The 24,146-nt window shown below is 44.1% G+C and overlaps 1 protein-coding gene across 1 annotated transcript in view; it reads right to left on the bottom strand.

Moving 5' to 3' along the window:
- Positions 1-24,146, bottom strand: part of fibcd1b (fibrinogen C domain containing 1b) — a 239,719-nt gene that overhangs the window by 116,140 nt on the left and 99,433 nt on the right. Inside the window, exon 4 of the mRNA XM_038965597.1 lies at positions 18,230-18,366. Coding sequence (XP_038821525.1) covers positions 18,230-18,366 — 137 coding nt within the window. The remainder of the gene's footprint in view (positions 1-18,229; positions 18,367-24,146) is intronic.

Genomic DNA, 24,146 nt, shown 5'->3' with positions numbered 1-24,146 from the left:
CATCCTAGATGTGTCGGCCTACAATGCGTTTGTGGTGTGGATGGAGGTGATTCCAGGCTGGAAAGCAGGGGACATTGTTCAAGAGGACAATATTCCTAGAAGAGTTGGGGAAAGCCATGGTGTCACCCCTCATTCAAAGTCGCCGACACCTTCCTCCAACACCATCCTCTGCTGGATTGGTGAAAGATATACAAGGGCCAGAAGCTAGATCTACGGCCGCCAGAGACAGAAGAGACCAAATGAAGAGGTGCAATCTGTGTGCACCAAGAGGTGTCAAAATGAGCATTATGTGCCATAAATGCAGTGCATATATTTGCAAGGCACATGCAGCAACCACCACGTATTGTCCAACATGTACATGAGAACACACAAAATGTAACTACCATTGATTGATAGATTGTGAACATTTTCATGTTTGTGTTACTGTTAGTAATACTGTTATTGTCACTGTTGTTCTTTAATGTGTTCAGACATTAATTTTGTAATATGGTAAAGTTTTGTCCTTTCTTTACTAATAAAATCATACCGGTCAGTTTTGATCGGGAACACAACAGATGTTATTTTCTGCCACTATTTAAAAATGTGAAATGGTTTAAAAACAAATGTCCTTGTTAAACTTTGACACAAAGTACTCTGTGATAAATAGCACAATGTGTTTCATCTGAGTATTTGTTATAGTCAACATAATCCATCCGTTATTCTTTATTCACTCAAAAACGAGTTGTATGAGCTCAGTTAAGTAAGTAAGTAAGCATTTCACTGTAAGGTCTACACCTGCTGTATTCGGCGCATGCTACTAATACAATTTGATTTGATTTGATTTGATCAATGAGGCCTACAGGCCATAAATAGCAAATAGAAGTTCAAAACTTGTAATGGTCACAAGAACTTAAGTTGATTAAAAGATCTAACACACCATCAGGTGATAATATATGCATGATTATGGATTTATAATCAGCTATAATGGGGCGGTCATTTTGGACCGGGAACACAGAATGAATTAACATAAAACGAACACAACAGGGGGGTTATCCTTAGATATATTCTCCAGACATGTATAGAGGCAATTGTTGATATGTTGTCAAATTTAGATTCTACATAGCATTTTCTTTGGAAATATATGGCAAAAAAAGGCTTGTCTTAACTAAATGAAACAAAAGTATTTAGGCTGACTTGTGCTATTTGCAAGTATTCACATATATAATTAGATATAGAATAATTTGCATGTTTTAATACAATATTTCAGAAATGTAGTAATACAAAAAAGTATGATATTGGTGTCTATATTCAACTGATTTGTTGTCTATTAGGGTGAGGTGCCTCGCCTAATACTAAAAGGTAGAATGACAACTGAATGTTCCAGAACTCTCTACAGAGCAGAGTTGTCCTCAAACACAAAAGCCAGAACAACAACACAATGACTAAAATATGTTTTATTTTTTTGTGCACTAAGAGAGAGAGAGCGAGAGAGAGAGACAGACAGAGAGAGAGACAGACAGAGAGAGAGAGAGACAGAAGAGAGACAGAGAGAGAGAGAGAGAGAGAGAGAGAGAGAGAGACAGAGAGAGAGAGAGAGAGAGAGAGAGAGAGAAAGTAATGATCCAGGGGCTGTTTCTTAATATCTTTTTTTGATTTGCAGTTTTCTCGGTGTTGGTTCTGACTTGATCCAGATTCCCTGTTATACGTTTTGTAGATGAATTCTTTATGTTGAGCTCTTCTACATGCTCGACAATGCCAAACATCCTGGCATTCAAAGGTAAATGCCTGCAGAAATAGAATGCTGGCGTTATCAGGTCTCAATAATGGTCACTGTCTAAAAAGAATTGTTCTCCAACTGTGTACTAAACAAATCAAGCTGCAAGAAAGTAAGAACGTTAGTTAACTATGCCACCAGCTCACAATATAGGTAAATGCTGTCAGACCTTTTCACAATAGACCTGAAATGTGAGAATCATTTGATTGTCAATTGCACTGCAATGGAATCCATGGTGTACATTTTGCTTATTTCAAATAGAGGCATTTCAGATTAGCAAACAATACTTCTGTCAAAAAGCCTAGTCTATGTCTCTCTCTCTCTCTGTTATTATCTCTCTCCCTTTTCTCTCTCCCCCCCTCTCTCTTTCTCCTCCTCTCTTTCTCCACTCAATTCAATTCAAGAGGCTTTATTGGCATGGGAAACATGTGTTAACATTGCCAAAGCAAGTGAGGTAGATAATATACAAAAGTGAAATAAACAATAAAAATGAACAGTAAACATTACACATACAGAAGTTTCAAAACAATAAAGACATTACAAATGTCATATTATGTATATATACAGTGTTGTAACAATGTACAAATGGTTAAAGTACACAAGGGAAAATAAATAAGCATAAATATGGGTTGTATTTACAATGGTGTTTGTTCTTCACTGGTTGCCCTTTTCTTGCGGCAAGAGGTCACAAATCTTGCTGCTGTGAACGCACACTGTGGAATTTCGGGTTTGTTTTGGAATTATTTCTGGATCTGTGTAATCTGAGGGAAATATGTGTCTCTAATATGGTTATACATTGGGCAGGAGGTTCAGAAGTGCAGCTCAGTTTCCACCTCATTTTGTGGGCAGTGTGCACATAGCCTGTCTTCTCTTGAGAGCCATGTCTGCCTACGGCGGCGTTTCTCAATAGCAAGGCTATGCTCACTGAGTCTGTACATAGTCAAAGCTTTCCTTAAGTTTGGGTCAGTCACAGTGGTCAGGTATTCTGCCACTGTGTACTCTCTGTTTAGGGCCAAATAGCATTCTAGTTTGCTCCGTTTTTTTGTTATTTCTTTCCAATGTGTCAAGTAATTATCTTTTTGTTTTCTCATTATTTGTTTGGGTCTAATTGTGCTGCTGTCCTGGGGCTCTGTGGGGTGTGTTTGTGTTTGTGAACAGAGCCCCAGGACCAGCTTGCTTAGGGGACTCTTCTCCAGGTGAATCTCTCTGTAGGTGATGGCTTTGTTATGGAAGGTTTGGGAATCGCTTCCTTTTAGGTGGTTGTAGAATTTAACGGCTCTTTTAAGGATTTTGATAATTAGTGGGTATCGGCCTAATTCTGCTCTGCATGCATTATTTGGTGTTCTACGTTGTACACGGAGGATATTTTTGCAGAATTCTGCATGCAGAGTCTCAATTTGGAGTTTGTCCCATTTTGTGAAATTTTGGTTGGTGAGCGGACCCCAGACCTCACAACCATAAAGGGCAATGGGCTCTATGACTGATTCAAGTATTTTTAGCCAGATCCTAATTGGTATGTTGAATTTCATGTTCCTTTTGATGGCATAGAATGCCCTTCTTGCCTTGTCTCTCAGATCGTTCACAGCTTTATGGAAGTTACCTGTGGCGCTGATGTTTAGGCCAAGGTATGTATAGTTTTTGTGTGTGCTCTAGGGCAATGGTGTCTAGATGGAATTTGTATTTGTGGTCCTGGCGACTGGACCTTTTTTGGAACACCATTATTTTGGTCTTACTGAGATTTACTCCCTCCCCCTCTCTCTCACCCTCTCTCTCTCTCCCTCCATCCATCTCTGGATCACAGAGAGAAGTTCACTCATAATGTCATATTTGATACTGAGGGATCCTGATAGTTTGTTAAGTGGGGATTTGTTGTCTTGAGCCCTTTATCGTCTAATTAAGTTAGGCCTGGCATTTCCAACCAAAATGACACCAATCAGGGGGGAAATGTCAACCAAAACTGGCAGCAGAGTCATTGGATAACAAACTCCTAATTAAACCTGAGAAACAAAGGATGGGGAATTAAGCTATTAGGAGAACATCACTTTTATCCAGTATTCTACAATGTCCTCTCAATGTTCTCTCCCCAATCAAATCTATATTCTCACGTTGCTGTTTCCACGAGAGGCACCATGTTGATCGACAGTTCATTGATGATGTTTATACTCCATATTTTCATCTACAAACTCACCCAGACGTATACAGTATGTGTTTTTTATGAAGCCTCTAACATATGCTATGTGTCCCTGGCTACATCCCAAATATTTGTCCAAAAGTAGTGCTTGCACTACACAGGAAATAGGGTGCCGTTTGGAACACAAACACATTGACAAGCTCTTTTTAGGGTAACTGATCTGGGATGTGATCCATTATGACAGCTTGCCAATAGGTGACATGCCTTTACAATACATTGTGCCTTTTTCATAGCCTTACTCTGCCTCTCTACAGAGTACTGTATGTAGGGTCTTCAAAGTGAATGGGAGAGAAGGGCAAGTCATTCTGAACACAAACAACGCAAAATGAAACCTTTTTCACACTATTGTGCCGACCCCCAAACAAACTGCGCTTGGACAGATATTTTATTTTCACACATTGTGATTTTCAGCAAATATGTTGGACACGTAACCAGGCCAGTACAGCTTGGTTTGGCACGGCTCGGTTCAGTAGTGTGGAAAGCCCTTAACTGTAGAAAGAGGGTGCATCACAAATGGCATCATATTCCCTACATAGTGCACTGCTTTTGACCAAAGCCCTATTTGCACTAAATAGGCAAATGTATGCCATTTGGGAGGCAGCGAGAGACACTGACAAAGACACACTGTCCGCAAATGAATTTTTCAATCCTGTAGAGCGTCCACCTTCCCAACACCTGCTCAAGGGGATATTCCATTGGCCTAATCACAGTAAGCTGCTAGTAACCTCTGCATTAAGTAAAGGCTCCTTAACAAGCTGAGATAAGCCTTTCAGCAGGCTAGCTTTCTCTTTTTCTGTCGGTCTGTTTGTCTGTCTGTCTGTCCACTACCTCACACAGAGAGAGAGAGAAGAGAAAGAGCGAGATATATAACTGCGCTATGATTCTCCACTATTCTTTCAGAAGTGTGCTATCTGCCCAATCCCTCTCTCCCCTCCGCTAAACTCCCTCCTTTTCTCGCCTACCTCCAAACTCCATCCTTCTCTCTCTTACATCCCTTTCCCGTCTCCTCCTAACTCCATCCCTGAGCCCCCCCGGTGTATGTCCCATGTTGCTGGACAGGCCAGTGGTAGATAGGAAATTTGCATGTTTGATGTTTAAATCAACAGATTATATAATTACCATACTCTAGCATCACTGAGGAGTGTATGAGCCTGCATACAAAACAGAGAGAGAGGGAGAGAGAGAGAGGGAGACAGACAGACCGATAGACAGAGAGAGAGCAGGTATACAAGTAGGCATAAGGAGGAGGGGCAGCAAGGGAAAGAACTGCACCAGGTTGTATATGTAAGCCCTGTTTCTGCCTTCCTCTGTCAAAGGGTATAGAATAGAGAGGATATTGTTGTGTATGTGCTGCTGTGTTAATGCTAGCTAGCGCCACAGTGGCAGGCCAACGGCTAATAGTGGTTGTTTCACAAAGGTCACGTCAGCCAGTGCCTGTGATAACACTAAACACACAGAGGACAGGCTTTCTCTCACACTCTGGCTCCAAGCTTATTTGGCCTATTTCCTCATGGCTAGGGGGACTCTCCCCAGTCATTCACAAACACAGAGGTACACACGCACGCACGCACAGCTGTGTCACGATGCTTACAGAAAAGAAACATAATTTAATCATGTGATTTTCCACGTTTTGCACATGTGAAAGCATGTGTTTTTGGAACACTTCCCATATGATATTTCACATGTGAAATCATGCAAAACTGTGTTTTTTAAACACTTAACATGTGATCATATTTAACATGACCTTTCACGTGTGGATTAAACATTTCACATGAGATTTCACGGGTGACACCCTGCAAAGATCTTGAGTCATTATGATACAAACACAGTGCTTTTCACTTACATATTTGACCATATTGTGCATGTTTGGTTATAGATAAATTGTCATTCAACATGTTCTCAACTGGGATTTGAACTCACAACCTCTTAGTTGACGGCATTCCGATCTACCTGCTATGCCCCCATGTCTGTGTCAGCAATAGGTTTCACCTGTATTCCTAAACTTTGGACTTCAATGCAAATCTCAGCTTTGTTAAAAATACACTAAAGAAAAATATATTTATCATAGTGATTCAGGAGTAACATTTAAACAGAATAATATACCCCATCAACATTAGACAACTACTGTATATAGAAAATCCTCAAATTGCTGAAACAAGTAAATTAAATCAACGATGAGTGATTAGCAGTGGAGGCTGCTGAGGGGAGGACAGCTCATAATAATGGCTGGAACGGAGCAAACGGAATGGCATCAAACACATGGAAGCCACGTGTTTGACCTACTTGATAGCATTCCACTGATTCCGCTCCAGCCATTGCCACGAGCCCATCCTCTCCAATTAAGGTGCCACTAACTTCCTTTGGAGAATAGTCAGAATAATTGATCAATAAAATAACACTGCAGATCACACTCTTTTGCTAAGTGCAGTGATGTATTATAGGGAATTCATTTTTAAACGAACGCTACAGACTTTCCGGCACTGCAGAAAGATCAGCGTACCTCATATCCTGTATAGAAATAATGACCTGAAATGTCAAATCAAGAAAGAAAATAATGAAGGCTTTATATCATTCTTATCAATGTTTAAATTACATACTGCTGTCACGTTCCTGACCTGTTTTCTGTTGTTTTGTATGTGTTTAGTCGGTCAGGGCGTGAGTTGGGGTGGGCATTCTATGTTATGTGTATCTATGTTGGTTAATGGGTTACCTGATATGGTTCTCAATTAGAGGCAGGTGGTTTACGTTTCCTCTGATTGAGAGCCATATTAAGGTAGGTTGTTTCACATTGTTTGTTGTGGGTGGTTGTCTCCTGTGTTTGTATGTTGGTACCACATGGGACTGTATCGTTCGTTCGTTTGTTTTGTAGTCTGTACCTGTTCGTGCGTTCTTCGTTGTATGTAAGTTCTCATGTCCAGGTCTGTCTACGTCGTTTTGTTATTTTGTTAATTATCAAGTGTAGTTCGTTTTTTCGTCTTGTTTAATAAATTTCATTATGTCTAACTACCACGCTGCATATTGGTCATCTGATCCGTCTCGCCTCTCCTCGTCCGAGGAGGAGGAAGAGCTAGAGTTTCGTTACAGAACCACCCACCAACCAAAGACCAAGCGGCGTGGGAGAGCGCTACAGCGAAACCAGGATTCGTGGACATGGGAGGAGATATTGAATGGAGAAGGACCCTGGGCTAAGGCAGGAGAGAATCGCCGCTCTCGGGAAGAGAGGGAGGCAGCTAAAGCCCAGGAGCGGTGGTTTGAGGAGGCAGCAAGGAGACGTGGCTGGAAGCCTGTGAGTAAACCCCAAAAATTTCTTGGGGGGGGGCTAGAAGGGAGAGTGGCGAAGTCAGGTAGGAGACCTGCGCCCACTCCCTGTACTTACCGTGGAGAGCGAGAGTACGGGCAGACACCATGTTACGCAGTAGAGGGCATGGTGTCTCCTGTACGTGTGCACAGCCCGGTGCGGTACATACCAGCTCCTCGTATCGGCCGGGCCAGATTGAGTATTGAGCCGGATGTCATGAAGCCGGCCCTACATATCTGGCCACCAGTACGTCTCCTCGGGCCGGCTTACATGGCACCAGCCTTACGCATGGTGTCCCCGGTTCGCCTACATAGCCCGGTGCGGGTTATTCCACCTCCCCGCACTGGTCGGGCGACGGGGAGCATACAACCAGGTAAGGTTGGGCAGGCTCAGTGCTCAAGGGAGCCAGTACGCCTGCACGGTCCGGTATTTCCGGCGCCACCTCCCCGCTCCAGGCCAGTACCACCAGTGCCTACACCACGCACCAGGTTTCCAGTGCGTCTCCAGAGCCCTGTTCCTCCTCCACGCACTCTCCCTGTGGTGTGTGTATCCAGCCCAGTGCCTCCAGTTCCGGCACCACGCACCAAGCCTCATGTGCGTATCCAGAGCCCTGTACGCACTGATCTTTCTCCCCGCACTCGTTCTGAGGTGCGTGCCCTCAGCCCGGTACCACCAGTCCCGGTACCACGCACCAGTCCTATAGTGCGCTTTGAGAACTCAGTGTGTCCTGTTCCCGCTCCCCGCACTAGCCTTGAGGTGCGTGTCTCCAGTCCGGTACCACCAGTTCCGGTACCACGCACCAGGCCTACAGTGCGTCTCAGCCGGTCAGAGTCTGCCGTCTGCCCAACGGCGCCTGAACTGCCCGTCTGCCAAGCGGCGCCTGAACTGCCCGTCTGCCAAGCGGCGCCTGAACTGCCCGTCTGCCAAGCAGCGCCTGAACTGCCCGTCTGCCAAGCAGCGCCTGAACTGCCCGTCTGCCAAGCGGCGCCTGAACTGCCCGTCTGCCAAGCGGCGCCTGAACTGCCCGTCTGTATTGAGCCTTCAAAGCCGCCCGTCTGCCATGAGCCTGCAAAGCCGCCCGTCTGCCATGAGCCTACAGAGCCGTCCGCCAGACAGGAGCCGCTAGAGCCTTCCGCCAGACAGGAGCCGCTAGAGCCTTCCGCCAGACAGGAGCCGCTAGAGCCTTCCGCCAGACAGGATCAGCCAGAGCCTTCCGCCAGACCGGATCAGCCAGAGCCTTCCGCCAGACCGGATCAGCCAGAGCCTTCCGCCAGACCGGATCAGCCAGAGCCGTCATCCAGCCATGAGCAGCCAGATCCGTCAGCCAGCCATGAGCAGCCAGATCCGTCAGCCAGCCATGAGCAGCCAGATCCGTCAGCCAGCCATGAGCAGCCAGATCCGTCAGCCAGCCATGAGCAGCCAGATCCGTCAGCCAGCCATGAGCAGCCAGATCCGTCAGCCAGCCATGAGCAGCCAGATCCGTCAGCCAGCCATGAGCCGTCCAGCCAGGATCCGCCAGAGCCGTCATCCAGCCAGGATCCGCCAGAGCCAGCCAGCCAGGATCCGCCAGAGCCAGCCAGCCAGGATCCGCCAGAGCCAGCCAGCCAGGATCCGCCATTCAGTCCGGAGCTGCCCCTTAGTCCGGAGCTGCAGTCCCTCAGTCCGGAGCTGCAGTCCCTCAGTCCGGTGCTGTCCCTTATCCTGGTGCTGTCCCTTATCCTGGTGCTGCCCCTTATTCCGGTGCTGCCCCTTATTCCGGTGCTGCCCCTTATTCCGGTGCTGCCCCTTATCCCGGTGCTGCCCCTTATCCCGGTGCTGCCCCTTATCCCGGTGATGCCCCTTAAATTAGGTGGGTTTAATAGTAGGGTGGTCATTGGGAGGGGGATAGGGAAGCTGGGATTGACTATGGTGGGGTGGGGACCACGCCCAGAGCCTGAACCACCACCGTGGTCAGATGCCCACCCAGACCCTCCCCTAGACTTTATGCTGGTGCGTCCGGAGTTCGCACCTTGAGGGGGGGGTTATGTCACGTTCCTGACCTGTTTTCTGTTGTTTTGTATGTGTTTAGTCGGTCAGGGCGTGAGTTGGGGTGGGCATTCTATGTTATGTGTATCTATGTTGGTTAATGGGTTACCTGATATGGTTCTCAATTAGAGGCAGGTGGTTTACGTTTCCTCTGATTGAGAGCCATATTAAGGTAGGTTGTTTCACATTGTTTGTTGTGGGTGGTTGTCTCCTGTGTTTGTATGTTGGTACCACATGGGACTGTATCGTTCGTTCGTTTGTTTTGTAGTCTGTACCTGTTCGTGCGTTCTTCGTTCGTAAGTTCTCATGTCTAGGTCTGTCTACGTCGTTTTGTTATTTTGTTAATTATCAAGTGTAGTTCGTTTTTTCGTCTTGTTTAATAAATTTCATTATGTCTAACTACCACGCTGCATATTGGTCATCTGATCCGTCTCGCCTCTCCTCGTCCGAGGAGGAGGAAGAGCTAGAGTTTCGTTACAACTGCATTCCAGTGTTCCAACCTGCAAACAAGGCTGCATGGGATTTCTTTTATTGCAGCACGTGCAGCCAATTGCAATTTCCGCTTCAGGTATTATGCCGGGAGAAGCTTGTAGATTTGACAGCTCTAACGCAACGCCACCTCCGACACCGCCAAAAACAACATCTGTGCAGGTGTCCGCTAACACGGACCTGATAGAATCACGCCCTAAGTGTGCATAAATGCTCTCGGGACTGGAACTTGCAACACTTGGTCTGGTTTGCTTGAATGTCTCAACAGCACCACGAGGTGGGTATTTGTTAGCAAGAACATTCACACACTCTCAAAAATCAGCATGCAGTTAAAATACAGTATTGTTTCTCGGTGTACAAAAAAAGATCAGTGTTAAAGAAAGTCCTCCGCTTGCAATGGCATAACCATCAAACACTTAAATGGCTACATTACGTCTACTGACGGTTGGCACAAATACACAGGTACTTGACCACACCCCAAAACATGCTAGTGAGCCCACAAATAGTACATTGCCCCCACCTGTAAAAGTGCAGTGATGATTGTAATTTATATAAAAAAATATTGTGTGGAAAAATATCCCATTACCCTTACAAGGTACTGCACGGTACCATGCGAGTTCATATGTGTACCTGAGAAATGTACCTTTGACCTTTTTGTACCACAGGTAAGAACACTGCACCTTAGCCATAATTTAATATTTCTTTTGTTTGTATGAATAAGTACCTGCTGGCGCTCCCAACCAAAAGGATGCATGCTCAAATTCTCAAATAGTTATTGTATACTCTACATAAAGTGTCTTGAGCACTTCTAGTTTTACCTTGGTGATCATTTGGCTGGGGCCATATCTCTTTCACACTTACCGATCTGGAGGTGAAGTTGCACTGTAGCAAGACATTTTAGTTTCAAAGGGACCAAGAGGTTATGAGTTCAAATCTCCATTTAAGGTTGAGTCCCAAGTGTTGTCACAGTACACAATAATATAAGATGCTTTACACTAATTGAATTCAGAATACAGCAGCATACTATCTTTTTATAGAAATAATACCTTCAAGTTGTTGTATATATTTACTTTATTTTTACTGCAACTTTAGGCAAAGTGCAGAAATGTTTTCTTGACAATGTTCATTAGGTCCACATACCTGGTGGCGCAGCAGTAAATTATTAAGGTAGCTAGAAATAAAGATGTTATGTGTTCAAATCCCAAGTATTTGTATTTAATATTGATCCCCAAGTAAGCAGCATCCTGTCCTAACATTAACACCTGAATTTAGCTGTAAAAATACAGTGACTAGTTGGAGATTTACCATATTTTCACCGCGACTAGACACAAACCCCCAGGGGACCATAACACAACATCCTGAAATCTTCCTTGGAACAAACCCGGAACTAGACTAAACCTGCATGACTGTTTACATTTAATGAATGTCAATTATGCCTTTCAAAGACACCTGGGTTTCACACCTGGGTTTTCACATGTGCTGAATTGTTTTTTCATATGTATCACATGTTGAAATTTTGCATCCCCATGCCTTCACATTTATTTCACATGAGATCACACAAGATCACGTGAGATCACACGGGATCATGTGTTTTCTTCCATAAGGGAAGGGATAAGCAGATGACCCTTCATCTGACCTCCATCCCCATTTTCTACTCCTCTTAAAATGTGATTAATTATGTTTTATGCGCTGTCTGTTTCTCATTCCTTCTCTTTTTCCAAGTTGCTGTTCCTCCCCCATCTACCTGTCTACCCACCACCAGTACACATCAGAGTGAAACCAACAAACAGGCAGGGATAATGCAAAACACCATTAGGTCTCTGTGCCTCTGTGCTAGACATCGCTATCATACTGTGTATACAGGACTTCTGCAAGGTGCAACACAGGACTGCTGCAGGGTGCAATACAAGCACCCAAACAAACACTCGAAAACGACCCTAGACCTGATTTTTACGGCAGGGCTTTAATATGAGGTTATGGGTGTATAGAAAGTAAGCATATTTAGGATGGAAATAAACTGTACATTAGCTCAGTACAGCAATGAACAGCCATTTTGTCAACAACAAAAAAACAACATAGTAAACCGATTACAGAATGAAATCTTTAGCTTTCCTCCCGCCCACATAAACAGACAGACATACATCCCAATCCATCTAGGATGGCGTTGTCTTTTTTCAAAACCAATAAACTAACTGGGTATGCATTATTGAAGAGAAAGCAAGTGGTTCCAAATGCACTCTGACTCCAAATAGAAAGTGCTACAAAACTGCACACAATCATACATTGAATCTCAAACTTTTACATTTCAGTTCTTAGCTGAATGTAATATTTTATTACAGTGAGTGATTGTGGTGCTTTTTGATAAAAGCATATTTTGGATAATGCAGCACTCTGACAGATCTGATCCCATCCATTATTAAAACAGCGTTCGTTTTTAGTCTCCTCCTTTGAGCAAAAAATAAATAAAAAATCACGTATACTACGCTAAGACCTAATCCATTCCAATGGCAGTACATGATATTTCAGGCTATAACCAGTAAAACACAGATGTAGCTGAATGGGAACAAGGCACCATCAGGGCCAGTCCTTGCCCTTCTGCTGCTCTAGGCGAGACCCAAAATATTTTTTTACGCTATGGATCGGCTTGTGAAAAACGTACGGATACAAACTTGAAACCGCTGATCGTGACAATCGGGTGAAACTCCTGCACAACAGTTGCGATTGTCCAGTACATATTGTCCATTTTACTTTGACCTGTCCTGTTTTTAGGATATGTTTTAACATGCATGATGTTAAAAGTGTCTTTCTCATTACATTGACATACATTGTATCTCTGGCCCTGTAGGCTACAGACAAGGCCACATACTCTTTCTACCATATCCTATATCTGCTACATCATTTATGTTCAATTATTTTTGGGATGGAACGCTGCATCGATGGGTCTCTCCAACAGCAAAGCAAAATATTTTGCACCTTTGACAAAGTGGGAACTGCTTATCATCAGCGCTCACCTAAAAAACCCATATGCCAATGGTTGACAGAAGTTGTCATTGTTTTTGGGAAGAACTATGTGAAGTCTTATGTGTTGTTGGAGGTGCGCCTTGGTCAGTTTAGCTCAGAAAATGCCGCACTCGTCAATCGCCTAATTCTGCCTATTGAGCGGGCCGGCCGTGGGCACCATTTCCTGACTGATACATGTCTGTCCCTATACACATCACTCTGTCTAACGCCCTCCACCCTTTACACTGCACACTTCACACGGAGAACACTGAAGAGAGAGAGGGAGATGGATAGAAAGAGAGAGAGAGAGGGAGATGGAGGGGAAGGACACGAAGACAGCAAAATAAATGTGGACAGAGGGTAGGAATGCAGGAATGAGACGTAAAAGAGTGAAAGAGAAGGACCAAGCAGGGCTGTGAGAACCAATCAGGGCAGTGTGAGGTACAGTGAGAGGGAAACAGGGAGAGAGAAATGGGAGAAAGACAGCGAGAGATAGACGAGCAATAAAAAAGCAAATAAGGGAGAGAATCTGCGAGGGAGAGAGGGGAGGCGGAGAGAGAGAAGAGAAGCAGGGAGAGGTACATGTGACAGGTCCTCTCTCCCCCTGGTCTAACAGAGTGTCTTTTATCCGTCACCATCTTTCCTAACATGCAGGTTGTGAGACAGACAGGCCGCTCTCTGTGTCCCTGGTCTGTCGCATGAGAGAAAGGAAAAATACTGCGGCAATTACCCCAGAGAGCCTTCTACATTCCCTTCACCAGCTCAACCCTCTCGCTCTCCTTTTCTCTTTTCTCCTTTTCTCTGCAGTCCTCTTTCACCCCTCACTCCTTCTCTTCTATTCAATTCAATTAAATTGAAATGTAAGGTCTCTCCCGCTCTCTCATACTTTTCTCTCTCTCTCTTGCTCCCCCCTCTCTCTATCTCTTTTTAGTGAGAGCCTAAAGATGGTAATGAGGTAAAAAAGTGTCAAACCTTGAAGGACAAAAATATTCCCTTTTCCTCTGTCATGTTCCCTCCTGAGAAACCAGGGCTGAAGCAAGTATGTCACTAGTATAGCAATAATAGATAAACCTGTCTAGAATTCATGACAACATATTTCATACAGATAGATACTTTGGAACTGTGCAACCCTGAGAAATACTGTATGTTTGTATTACAAAAAAAAAAGGTAAATGGTGAATCCTTATTTTGAAGAGTGAGACATTCCACTGGATACCCTGCAGTGTGTTTGCTGGCTGTGAAGTTTGAGGGTTTTGAAAGTGAATCTTGCAGTGGAATGTGACAATAGTTTATTTTCTTGTAGGAAATGCTGGGGAAAAGTTCATTGTTTTCACATTTCCTGGCCGTGTGGTCGGTAGACTGGAAGAATGGAATGGCCATCACAGCCCCCAGCTATAAATCATCCCAAAATGTCTATTACATAAAGCTGTAATGCTAGGAAGCACGCACACACACACACACACACACACACACCATCAATCTCCTGTGTTCTGCACTGAACTTAAACGCGGACATAAAGATGTGAACACAAAAATGATAGAAGGCTGCTGTGGCTGAACACACAGGGCATCTCCTCTCGTGCTAAAATCTCTCTAATACTAAACACTAGGGAGGGCTATCTGCTGTAGTTGGCCTATACAATGTGACATTACTTTAAAATGGCACCCTATTCCCTACTTTTGACAAGAGTCATTATGGGCCCAGATCAAAAGGAGTGCACTATGTAGGGAACACAGCCATTTGGGACACACCCAAAGCTCCCTCTCCCACTCTCTACTCCCAGCACTATCACACAGCAGACTGGCCTGACCTTATCACAAGACGGAGAGCCCTATTCAATCACCAGCACTAACCAGCCCTGTGGAAAAGGTCACAATAACACTGCGCTTCTGCAGCCCCGGGGAGGAAAACCATATTTTAACTGACTTATGTAGAGGACATGGGTGCTAACATTCTTGTAGTGCCGAGGAGACTGATGTTTTGAGCCGTGCTGGATACTGGAACGTGGTTAAAAGATGTGATGCAAAAGGCCCTAGAATTTCAATACCGTAGTTGATTCAACACCTATACGTCACGTCCCCTCCCTTTGTATCTCTGTAGACTACAGCCTCCCCCAGAACCCTCTAGAACTTAATTCTCTCTACTCCGTCTCTTTCTCTCTAGAGATCCCAACCTTCTTTCTCTGAAGATATTTGTCTTCCCTCCCTCCCTCCCTCCCTCCCTCCCTCCCTCCCTCCCTCCCTCCCTCCCTCCCTCCCTCCCTCTTCAAGCCCCTCTCTGTGTGTGCCTTAGTCTCAGTAGGGCTGCTCTGTTTGAGTCAACGGCAGCATACGGCTCATTCCCTATGTAAGCCCACGTCTCTCTGTACCTGTTACAGACAGTCCTAACTCTCGTTGGATCCCACCTCTGGGCTGTTAATGACCCGGAGGTGTTCCGTTATGAATAGACAGAGAGACAGACAGGAGATGAGATGCAGTCTGTTAAGGTCTCAGCAATTAGGCTGTGAAATTGGCAAATTTAGAGTTGATTCTTAAACGTTGCGTGCGAAGAACAGCATGCAAAGAGGCGTACATTTGGTAAATTGAACAACCGAGTATACACACATAGACTGTGTAAGGTAGACGTGCTGACAGTGACTGACGCACGCACGCACACCAATGCACAAACACACCAACATGGAAAGATACACACCCAGATACAGACTGGTGGTTGGCTGAACTCCATCGTGCTGTGTCAAGCACTCTGTCACAGGAGGCTATGACCTTGCTTGTGTAAGGCACGCTCGCTGACAGTGACGCACACATAGACGCACGCACACACTCACACACACACGCGCGCACCGTGTGTCTGTCATTAACTTGAGTAGAGCAGACTCCGCGTTTGGCAGAGTTGAGAAGGTTATTGGTATAGGGACTAACTCAGACAGCACAGTCTCTCCGTGACGGTGGACAATGGGCCGGCCAACAAATATCCCAAAGTGTCCCCATCTGGTCTTTCTGCGTGTGTCTTTGTGCGTGTGCCTTTGTGCGTTTTTGTGTGTGTGTGTGTGTGTGTGTGTGTGTGTAGTAAGTGTGTAGGAACAGCCAAAGCGCTGCAGGCTACAGATGATTTACAAAGCAGATAAACTATTAGTTCCTTATAAGAGCTCCACTCTCGTCTCCCTAAGGACCACTACAGCTCGGAACAAGAGAGAAAAATGGTCACTACACTGCACACTGACACACCGCATACGCACACTGAACCGGGTAAACTACACACACATACACTAATATTAACAGGACACACATAAAGAGAATACAAAAAGTACATGCACGCACGCACACACACACACACACACACACACACACACACACACACACACACACACGCACACACAGTAAAGCTAGATGAACACGGCTTATGTCTCCCATCACAAAACCATATAGATCGAGTGATTCTGTGACAGCGTTTTAAGATGTAGTAGTTCTGTGACAGTGATTGGGTCCCAATTGGCACCCTATTCTCTATAAAGTGCAATACTTTTGACCAGGGCCTTAGTAGCCCTTGTCAAACGGGCATAGGGATGTAGTGCATTTGGGAGGTACCCAGTGTGTTTAGATCTAATAGCTCTGTGACAGTGTTTGCTCACCTCGCTGTCTCTACCGTTCGAATCCTCTGTGTGGGATAGTTGTCCAAAGATTCAATCTCACAAAACAGCTCCCAAAACACTCTTGTGTAGACCCAGCTACAAAAGAGTGTTTGTTCGCTTAATACCAAACAACTCAGCAAAACACAAACAACCTAACACTTCGTTATGTCCTATCTTGCTGTATTTGGATGTCAAATCCTTATATATATATATATTTTTTTAACTAGGCAAGTCAGTCAAATAAGATTACATTCTTATTTACAATTACAGCCTACGCCAGCCAAAACCAGGCCAATTGCACGTCGCCCTATAGGACTCCCAATCACAGCCGGGAAGTGATGCAGCCTGGATTTGAACCAGGGACAACAGTGACTTCTCCTGCACTGAGATGTGGTGCCTTAGACCGCTGCACCTCTCAGGATATGAATAGGAGACAAGTGTCTTCCCTTTCGACAACAAACAACTAAACATTCAATTCCATTCTAACTTAATCATATCCTACTGTATTTGGATATCAAATCCTTATCAAAAGCCTATCACAGGAAGACATGTGAAAATAAACAACTTAGCATTCTAGTGTCACAACAAGCAGAGCAATGTGTCTTTGAGAGTCTCACAGTGGCAAATTGGGCTGTACATTTAAATCTGCGGCTGAGTATGTCTATCTGGTTTATAAACTACTGAGTGAAGTGCTGAGTAGCTGTCACGCTAGATTTTATGGCGGGGACAGATAAGTCTGTGACACAAGGACCCACAGCCTGTGTAATACCTCCCCACTACTCTATACGCACCTTCTCATATCTACCTAATAGATGCTCTCAATCCCCCCTATTCAATTCTCTCTCTCTCTCTTTCACCCTGTTCAATTATTTCATTCTCCTTTGAATACTAATTTCTCTCTCTCTCTCAGATGGATATCTAGTAGTTATGTATCTGCTTCATATCTCCTTCTCTCATGTTTATTCTCACCTGCGTTCTCAGCCACTGTCTTAGAAGCCTTTCCATATCATGTTCCACTGTTTTTTTTTGCAGCTCTACACACTGTGTAAGGTCTAAAGCTAAACAAGCAATCTAATCGCAGCTCATTTCTTCCACTTTGGTTTTTCTATATAGACAAGTCTGCTAGGGTATATGCAGTGCTGGATTTTATTCATGAGGAGTGTTGAAGAAAACCATTTTTGTACTCTGGAGATCCAAAAGATTGGTGAAATGAAATGTATGTTGCATTCTGGGACAGTTTTAATTAAGAGCATTCCACACTGAATGATTCTTATTTTAGTGTGGCTTGACAGATATAATTTGTAAGTGAGAGTAAAACCAATTTAAAACAAAGGTAGTCGTAATAAACCAAAGGTAATCGTAATAAAAGCATTTCATTACCTTTTAGCTCTGGAGTTTTCATTTTGATTACCAACCCAATAAAAGTGCAAAGAAGGAGAGAGATGGGAGAGAGACTGGGTCTGTTGTGGATGAATAAGAAAACGATTGGAGTGCTTGAGGATATAAATGGCTGTGTTTCTTCGATTCTAATGCAGACACCAGACCGTTCTACTCATGAGTGTGTGTCATGTGAGTGTGTGTGTGTGTGTGTGTGTGTGTGTGTGTGTGTGTGTGTGTGTGTGTGTGTGTGTGTGTGTGTGTGTGTGTGTGTGTGTGTGTGTGTGTGTGTGTGTGTGTGTGTGTGTGTGTGTCCGTGTGCCCTCTACGAGTGTGCCTCTCAATGTATGTGCGGTTTTCTTGAGCGTGTGTGTGTGCTCGCGCGTGTGTGTTTGCCTCATTCTGTGTGTGTGCCTTTACGTGTGTGCCTCTGAATGTGTGTGTGTGTGTGTGTACAGTATGACTCACCGTCCAGCCCCCTCCGTCCGTGGTCATGTCACAGTAGACCTGGAAGCCGGAGGGGTAGTGAGTGGGAAACACAGAATAGATGCCATCCTCCCTCTGCCCGTTAGCATACAGATCGCCACAGTCACGAGGACGAGAGCCTAGAGAGAGGGAGAAAGAAAGACAGACAGAGAGAGAGAGAGAGAGATGCATAAGGGAAGAGAAAAAGACAAAGAGACGAAGAGAAACAAAAATCTATCAGTTGGAATTCTAGCTGGACAGTAAAACAAGTGGCTAAAACATGACGTAAGAGCACACAAAGAGAAATGAGAGAGATGAAGAGAACATTCGACTAGACTTCTTATAGCCTTATACTGTGGGCACATCAAATCAAATTGTATTAGTCACATGCGCCAAATTCAACAGTGAAATGCTTACTTACGAGCCCCTAACCAACAATGCAGTTTTAAAAAATACAGATAAGAATAAGGGATAAAAGTAACAAGTCATTAAAGAGCAGCAGTAAAATAACAAAAGCGAGACTATATACAGGGGGGTACCGATACAGAGTCAATGTGCGGGGGCACCGGTTAGCTGAGGTGGTATGTACATGTAGCTAGAGTTATTAGCAGGTATATCTCACTGGTCACCCCCAAAGCCAATTCTTCCTTCGGCCGCCTCTCCTTCCAGTTCTCTGCTGCCAATGACTGGAACGAACTGCAAAAATCACCAAAGCTGGAGACTCTTTCCTCTCTCACTAGCTTTAAGCACCAGCTGTCAGAGCAGCTCACAGATCACTGCACCTGTATATATCTCATCTGTAAATAGCCCATCCAATCTACCTCATCCCCATACTATATTTATTTATTTATCTTGCTCCTTTGCACCCCAGTATCTCTACTTGCACATTCATCTTCTGCACATTCTACCATTCCAGTGTTGAATTGCTATATTGTAATTACTTTGCCACCATGGCCAATTTATTACCTTACCTCTCTTATCCTACCTCATTTGCACACACAGTATATACAGTACACGCTATATATAGATTTTTATACTGTATTATTGATTGTATGATTGTTTATTCCATGTGTAACTCTGAGTTGTTGTATGTGTCGAACTGCTTTGCTTTATCTTGGCCAGGTCGCAGTTGCAAATGAGAACTTGTTCTCAACTAGCCTACCTGATTAAATAAAGGTGAAATAAAATAAAATTAAAAATTAAAATTAACTTCTTATGGCTGCAGGGGCAGTATTGAGTAGCTTGGATGAAAGGTGCACAGAGGTGCTCATATTAAACGGCCTGCTCCTTAGTCCAAGTTGCTAATATATGCATATTATTATTCATATTGGATAGAAAACACTCTGAAGTTTCTAAAACTGTTTGAAATATGTCTGTGAGTATAACAGAACTCATATTGCAGGCAAAAACCTGAAAAGTTCCACTTCCTGTTTGAATTGTTTCTGAGGTGTCAGATTTTCAACCATGCTCTCAATTGAAATGACAACGAGATGAGTGTTCACTTCCTACGGGTTCCACTAGATGTCAATAGTCAACAGAACTTTGTGTGATGACTCTAATGCGAAGGGGGGCCGAAGGAGACCGGAATGAGTAATCACTTCCACGGGCTGATCACGCATTCACCATGCGCCTTCACATGAGGAGGACGTCCGTTCCATCGCTCTTCTGAAGTCAATTAAATTTTCCGGTTGGAACGTTATTCAAGATGTATGTTAACAACATTCTAAAGATTGATTCAGTACATCGTTTGACATGTTTCTACTGACTGTTACGGAACTTTTGGACATTTCGTCACGTTATAGTGGAGGCGCTTTCTGACTTTGGAATTGTTTACCGAAGGCGCGAACCAAAGTAGCTAATTGGACATAAATAACGGACATTATCGAACAAATCAAGCATTTATTGTGGACCTGGGATGCCTAGGACTGCATTCTGATGAAGTTCATCAAAGGTAAGGAAACATTTATCATGTATTTTCTGGTTTCTGTTGAGTCCAACATGGCGGTTAATTTGGCTATTGTTCTGAGCTCCGTCTCAGATTATTGCATGATTTGCTTTTTCCGTAAAGTTTTTTTTAAATCTGACACAGCGGTTGCATTAAGGAGAGGTATATCTATAATTCCATGTGTATAACTTGTATTATCATCTACATTTATGATGAGTATTTCTGTTGAAACAATGTGGCTATGCACTATCACTGGATGTTTTTGGAACTAGTGAATCTAACGTGCCAATGTAAACTCCGATTTTTTGTTATAAATATGAACTTTATCAAACAAAACATGCATGTATTGTGTAACATGAACTCCTATGAGTGTCATCTGATGAAGATAATCAAAGGTTAGTGATTAAATATATCTCTATTTCTGCTTTTTGTGAAAGCTATCTATCGCTGGAAAAATGGCTGTGCTTATTGTGGTTTGATGGTGACCTAACATAATCGTTTGTAGTGCTTTCGCTGAAAAGCATATTTGAAATCGGACACTTTGGTGGGATTAACAACACGAATACCTTTAAAATGATATAAAACACATGTATGTTTGAGAAATTTTAATTATGAGATTTCTGTTTTTTGAATTTGGCGCCCTGCACTTTATCTGGCTGCTGTCATATCGATCCCAGTAGCGGGATGCAGCCATAAGAAGTTAATTAAAGTGGCTAAATGCATAGATGACAACAGAGAGTAGCAGTGGTATAAAGAGGGGTGGGGTGCTTGGTCCTCTTTTTCCTGTAGTCCATAATCATCTCCTTTGTCTTGATCACGTTGAGGGAGAGGTTGTTGTCCTGGCACCACACGGACAGGTCTCTCACCTCCTCCCTTTAGACTGTCTCGTCATTGTTGGTGATCAGGCCTACCACTGTTGTGTCATTGGAGTCATGCCTGGGCGTGCAGTCATGAGTGAACAGGAAGTACAGGAGGGGAATGAGCACACACATATGAGGGGCCCCTGTGTTGAGGATCAGCTTGGCGGATGTGTTGTTACCTACCCTTACCACCTAGGGTCAGCCCGTCAGCAAGTCCGGATCCAGTTGCAGAGGGAGGTGTTTAGTCCCAGGGTCCTTTGCTTATTGATGAGCTTTGAGGGAACTGTGGTGTTGAACGCTGGGCTGTATTCAACGAATAGCATTCTCACATAGGTGTTACTTTTGTCCAGGTGGGAAAGGTCAGTGTGGAGTGTAATAGAGATTGCATCATCTGTGGATCTGTTGGGATGATATGCAAATTAGAGTGGGGTAGGGTTTCTGGGATGATGGTGTTGATGTGAGCCATGACCAGCCTTTCAAAGCACTTCATGACTACACATGTGAGTGCTATGGGTCGCTAGTAATTTAGGCAGGTTACCTTAGTGTTCTTGGGCACAGGGACTATGGTGGTCTGCTTCAAACATGTTCGTATTACAGACTCAGACAGGGAGAGGTTGAAAATGTCAGTGAAGACACTTGCCAGTTGGTCATGCTTGCAGTACACGTCCTGGTAATCCGTCTAGCCCTGCGAATTGTGAATGTTGACCTGTTTAAAGGTCTTACTCACATCGGCTGCGGAGAGCGGGATCACACAGTCTTCCGGAAGAGCTGGTGCTCTCATGCATGTTTCAGTGTTATTTGCCTCGAAGCGAGCATAGAAGTAGTTTAGCTTGTCTGGTAGGCTCGTGTCACTGGGCAGCTCTCGGCTGTGCTTCCCTTTGTAGCCCGTAGTAGTTTGCAAGACCTGCCACATCCGACGAGCGTCAGAGCCGGTGTAGTACAATTCGATCTTAGTCCTGTATTGACGCTTTGCTTGTTTGATGGTTCATCGGAGGGCATAGCGGGATTTCTTATAAGCTTCTGGGTTAGAGTCCCGCTCCTTGAAAGTGTCAGCTCTAGCCTTGCTGCCTGTAATCCATGGCTTCTGATTGGGGTATGTACGTACAGTCACTGTGGGGACAACGTCATCGATGCACTTATTGATGAAGCTATTGACTGATGTGGTGTACTCCTCAATGCCATCGGAGGAATCACGGAACATTTTCCAGTCTGTTCTACAAAAACAGTCCTGTAGCTTACTATCTCCTTCATTTGACCACTTTTTTATTGATCTAGACACTGGTGCTTCCTGCTTTAATTTGAGCTTATAAGCAGGAATCAGGAGGATAGAATTATGGTCAGATTTGCCAAATGGAGGGTGAGGGAGAGCTTTGTATGCGTCTCCATGTGTGTGGAGTAGAGGTGGTCCAGAGTTCTTTTTCCTCTGGTTGCACATTTAACATGCTGATAGAAATTTGGTAAAATGGATTTAAGTTTCCCTGCATTAAAGTCCCCGGCTATTAGGAGCGCCGCCTCTGGGTGAGCATTTTCTTGTTTGCTTATGGCAGAATACAGCTCATTCAATGCTGTCTTAGTGCCAGCCTCTGACTGTGGTGGTATGTAAACAGCTACGAAGAATACAGATGAAAACTCTCTCGGTAGGTAGTGTGGTGTACAGCTTATCATGAGAAACTCTACCTCAGGCTAGCAATAGCTCAAGACCACAGATATCGTGCACCAGCTGTTATTTACAAAAATACATAGTCCGCCACCCCTTGTCTTACCAGACGCCACTGTTCTATCCTTCCAGTACATCATATAACCAGCCAGCTGTATGTTAATATTGTCGTCGTTCAGCCACGACTCCGTGAAGCATAAGATGTTACAGTTTTTTATTTCCCGTTCTTAGTTTAATCTTCCGTGTAACTCATCAATTTTAATTCTCCAAGGATTGCACATTTACTAGCAGTATGGAGGGAAGTGGGGGTTTATTCGATCGCCTACGAATTCTCAGAAGGCAGCCCGCCCTTCGGCTCCTCTTTCTCCGTCTCCTCTTCACGCGGTTCAAGTGGACCGGGGCCTGTTCCCGAGGAAGCAGTATATCCTTTATGTCGGGCTCGTCAGAGTCGTGAAAGGAAAAAAAACGATTATGTTAGTCCGTGGTGAATAATCGCAGTCCCGATGTCTAGAAGCTATTTTCGGTCATAAGAGACGGTAGAGGCAATATTATGTACAAATAAGTAAAAAAATAAGTTATAAACAACGCAAATGAACAAACAAAATAACACTATCGGCTGGGTAAACCGTTTGCCTTCTTCTCCGGCGCCATCATACTATATCTAGCCCTCCCTTGACATATAGGGAGAGGGGGAAAATGGGGACTTAGGTGGTGAGAGAGGGGGGTTGGGGATACAGGTAGTATTTGTGCAACAGAGGGATCAGCAGATTTGGGTGTGTGTGGGTTCGTTTCAGTGTTGGAGGAATTCTGTGATGATTAGTCCTCATAGAGTATGCATGCCAGATTTCAGTAGGTCAAACCCCAGAATTTAAAGCATAGAGAGAGAGTTCCCACAGGGGCCAAACACTGTAATTTTGGAGAAAGGACACTTTAGAGACTTCCCTTAGCCATCTCTCATCCCTCGCCCCCCCTCCGCCCCCTGCTATGAGCCTGGTGAACTTCTTGCACAATTGAATAATAATATAATATATGCCATTTAGCAAATGACCATCAAATTCAGATTCACTAGCAAACTTGCTTTTCTTACAGACAATCTATATTTTTTGGGGGGGATGTAAAAACAAATAACACAATGCTAGTGTACTGTATATGTTGCAGTTTCATAGACATGCAGCCAGGGCGATGCTCAGTGCTACGAGTAGGCTGTGATCCTCCACCCATGTACACTGTAGAAAGTAGGAAGGCACAGTTGTGAAGTGCTTTTTTGTGATTGGAATTATCCACAATTATGCGTCGGTTCTATTCAGTTTGTCTGAAATCAAATAACGAATTTGGCAGATGAATGCGATTTTTTTTCCTATTGACTGAACGCTTCGAAATTGCTTTTCAACACGTGCACATTCGCATTGAACAGCGGTGGGTGCAACGTAGCGGTGGCAGAGTTGGAGGCATGGCCTA

The sequence above is a fragment of the Salvelinus namaycush genome, chromosome 26 (genome assembly GCF_016432855.1).
Source record: "Salvelinus namaycush isolate Seneca chromosome 26, SaNama_1.0, whole genome shotgun sequence".
In the NCBI taxonomy this organism is placed as follows: Eukaryota; Metazoa; Chordata; class Actinopteri; order Salmoniformes; family Salmonidae; genus Salvelinus; species Salvelinus namaycush.
The sequence above is the reverse complement of the archived record's forward strand: the minus strand, read 5'-3'. Positions and strand labels throughout refer to the sequence as shown.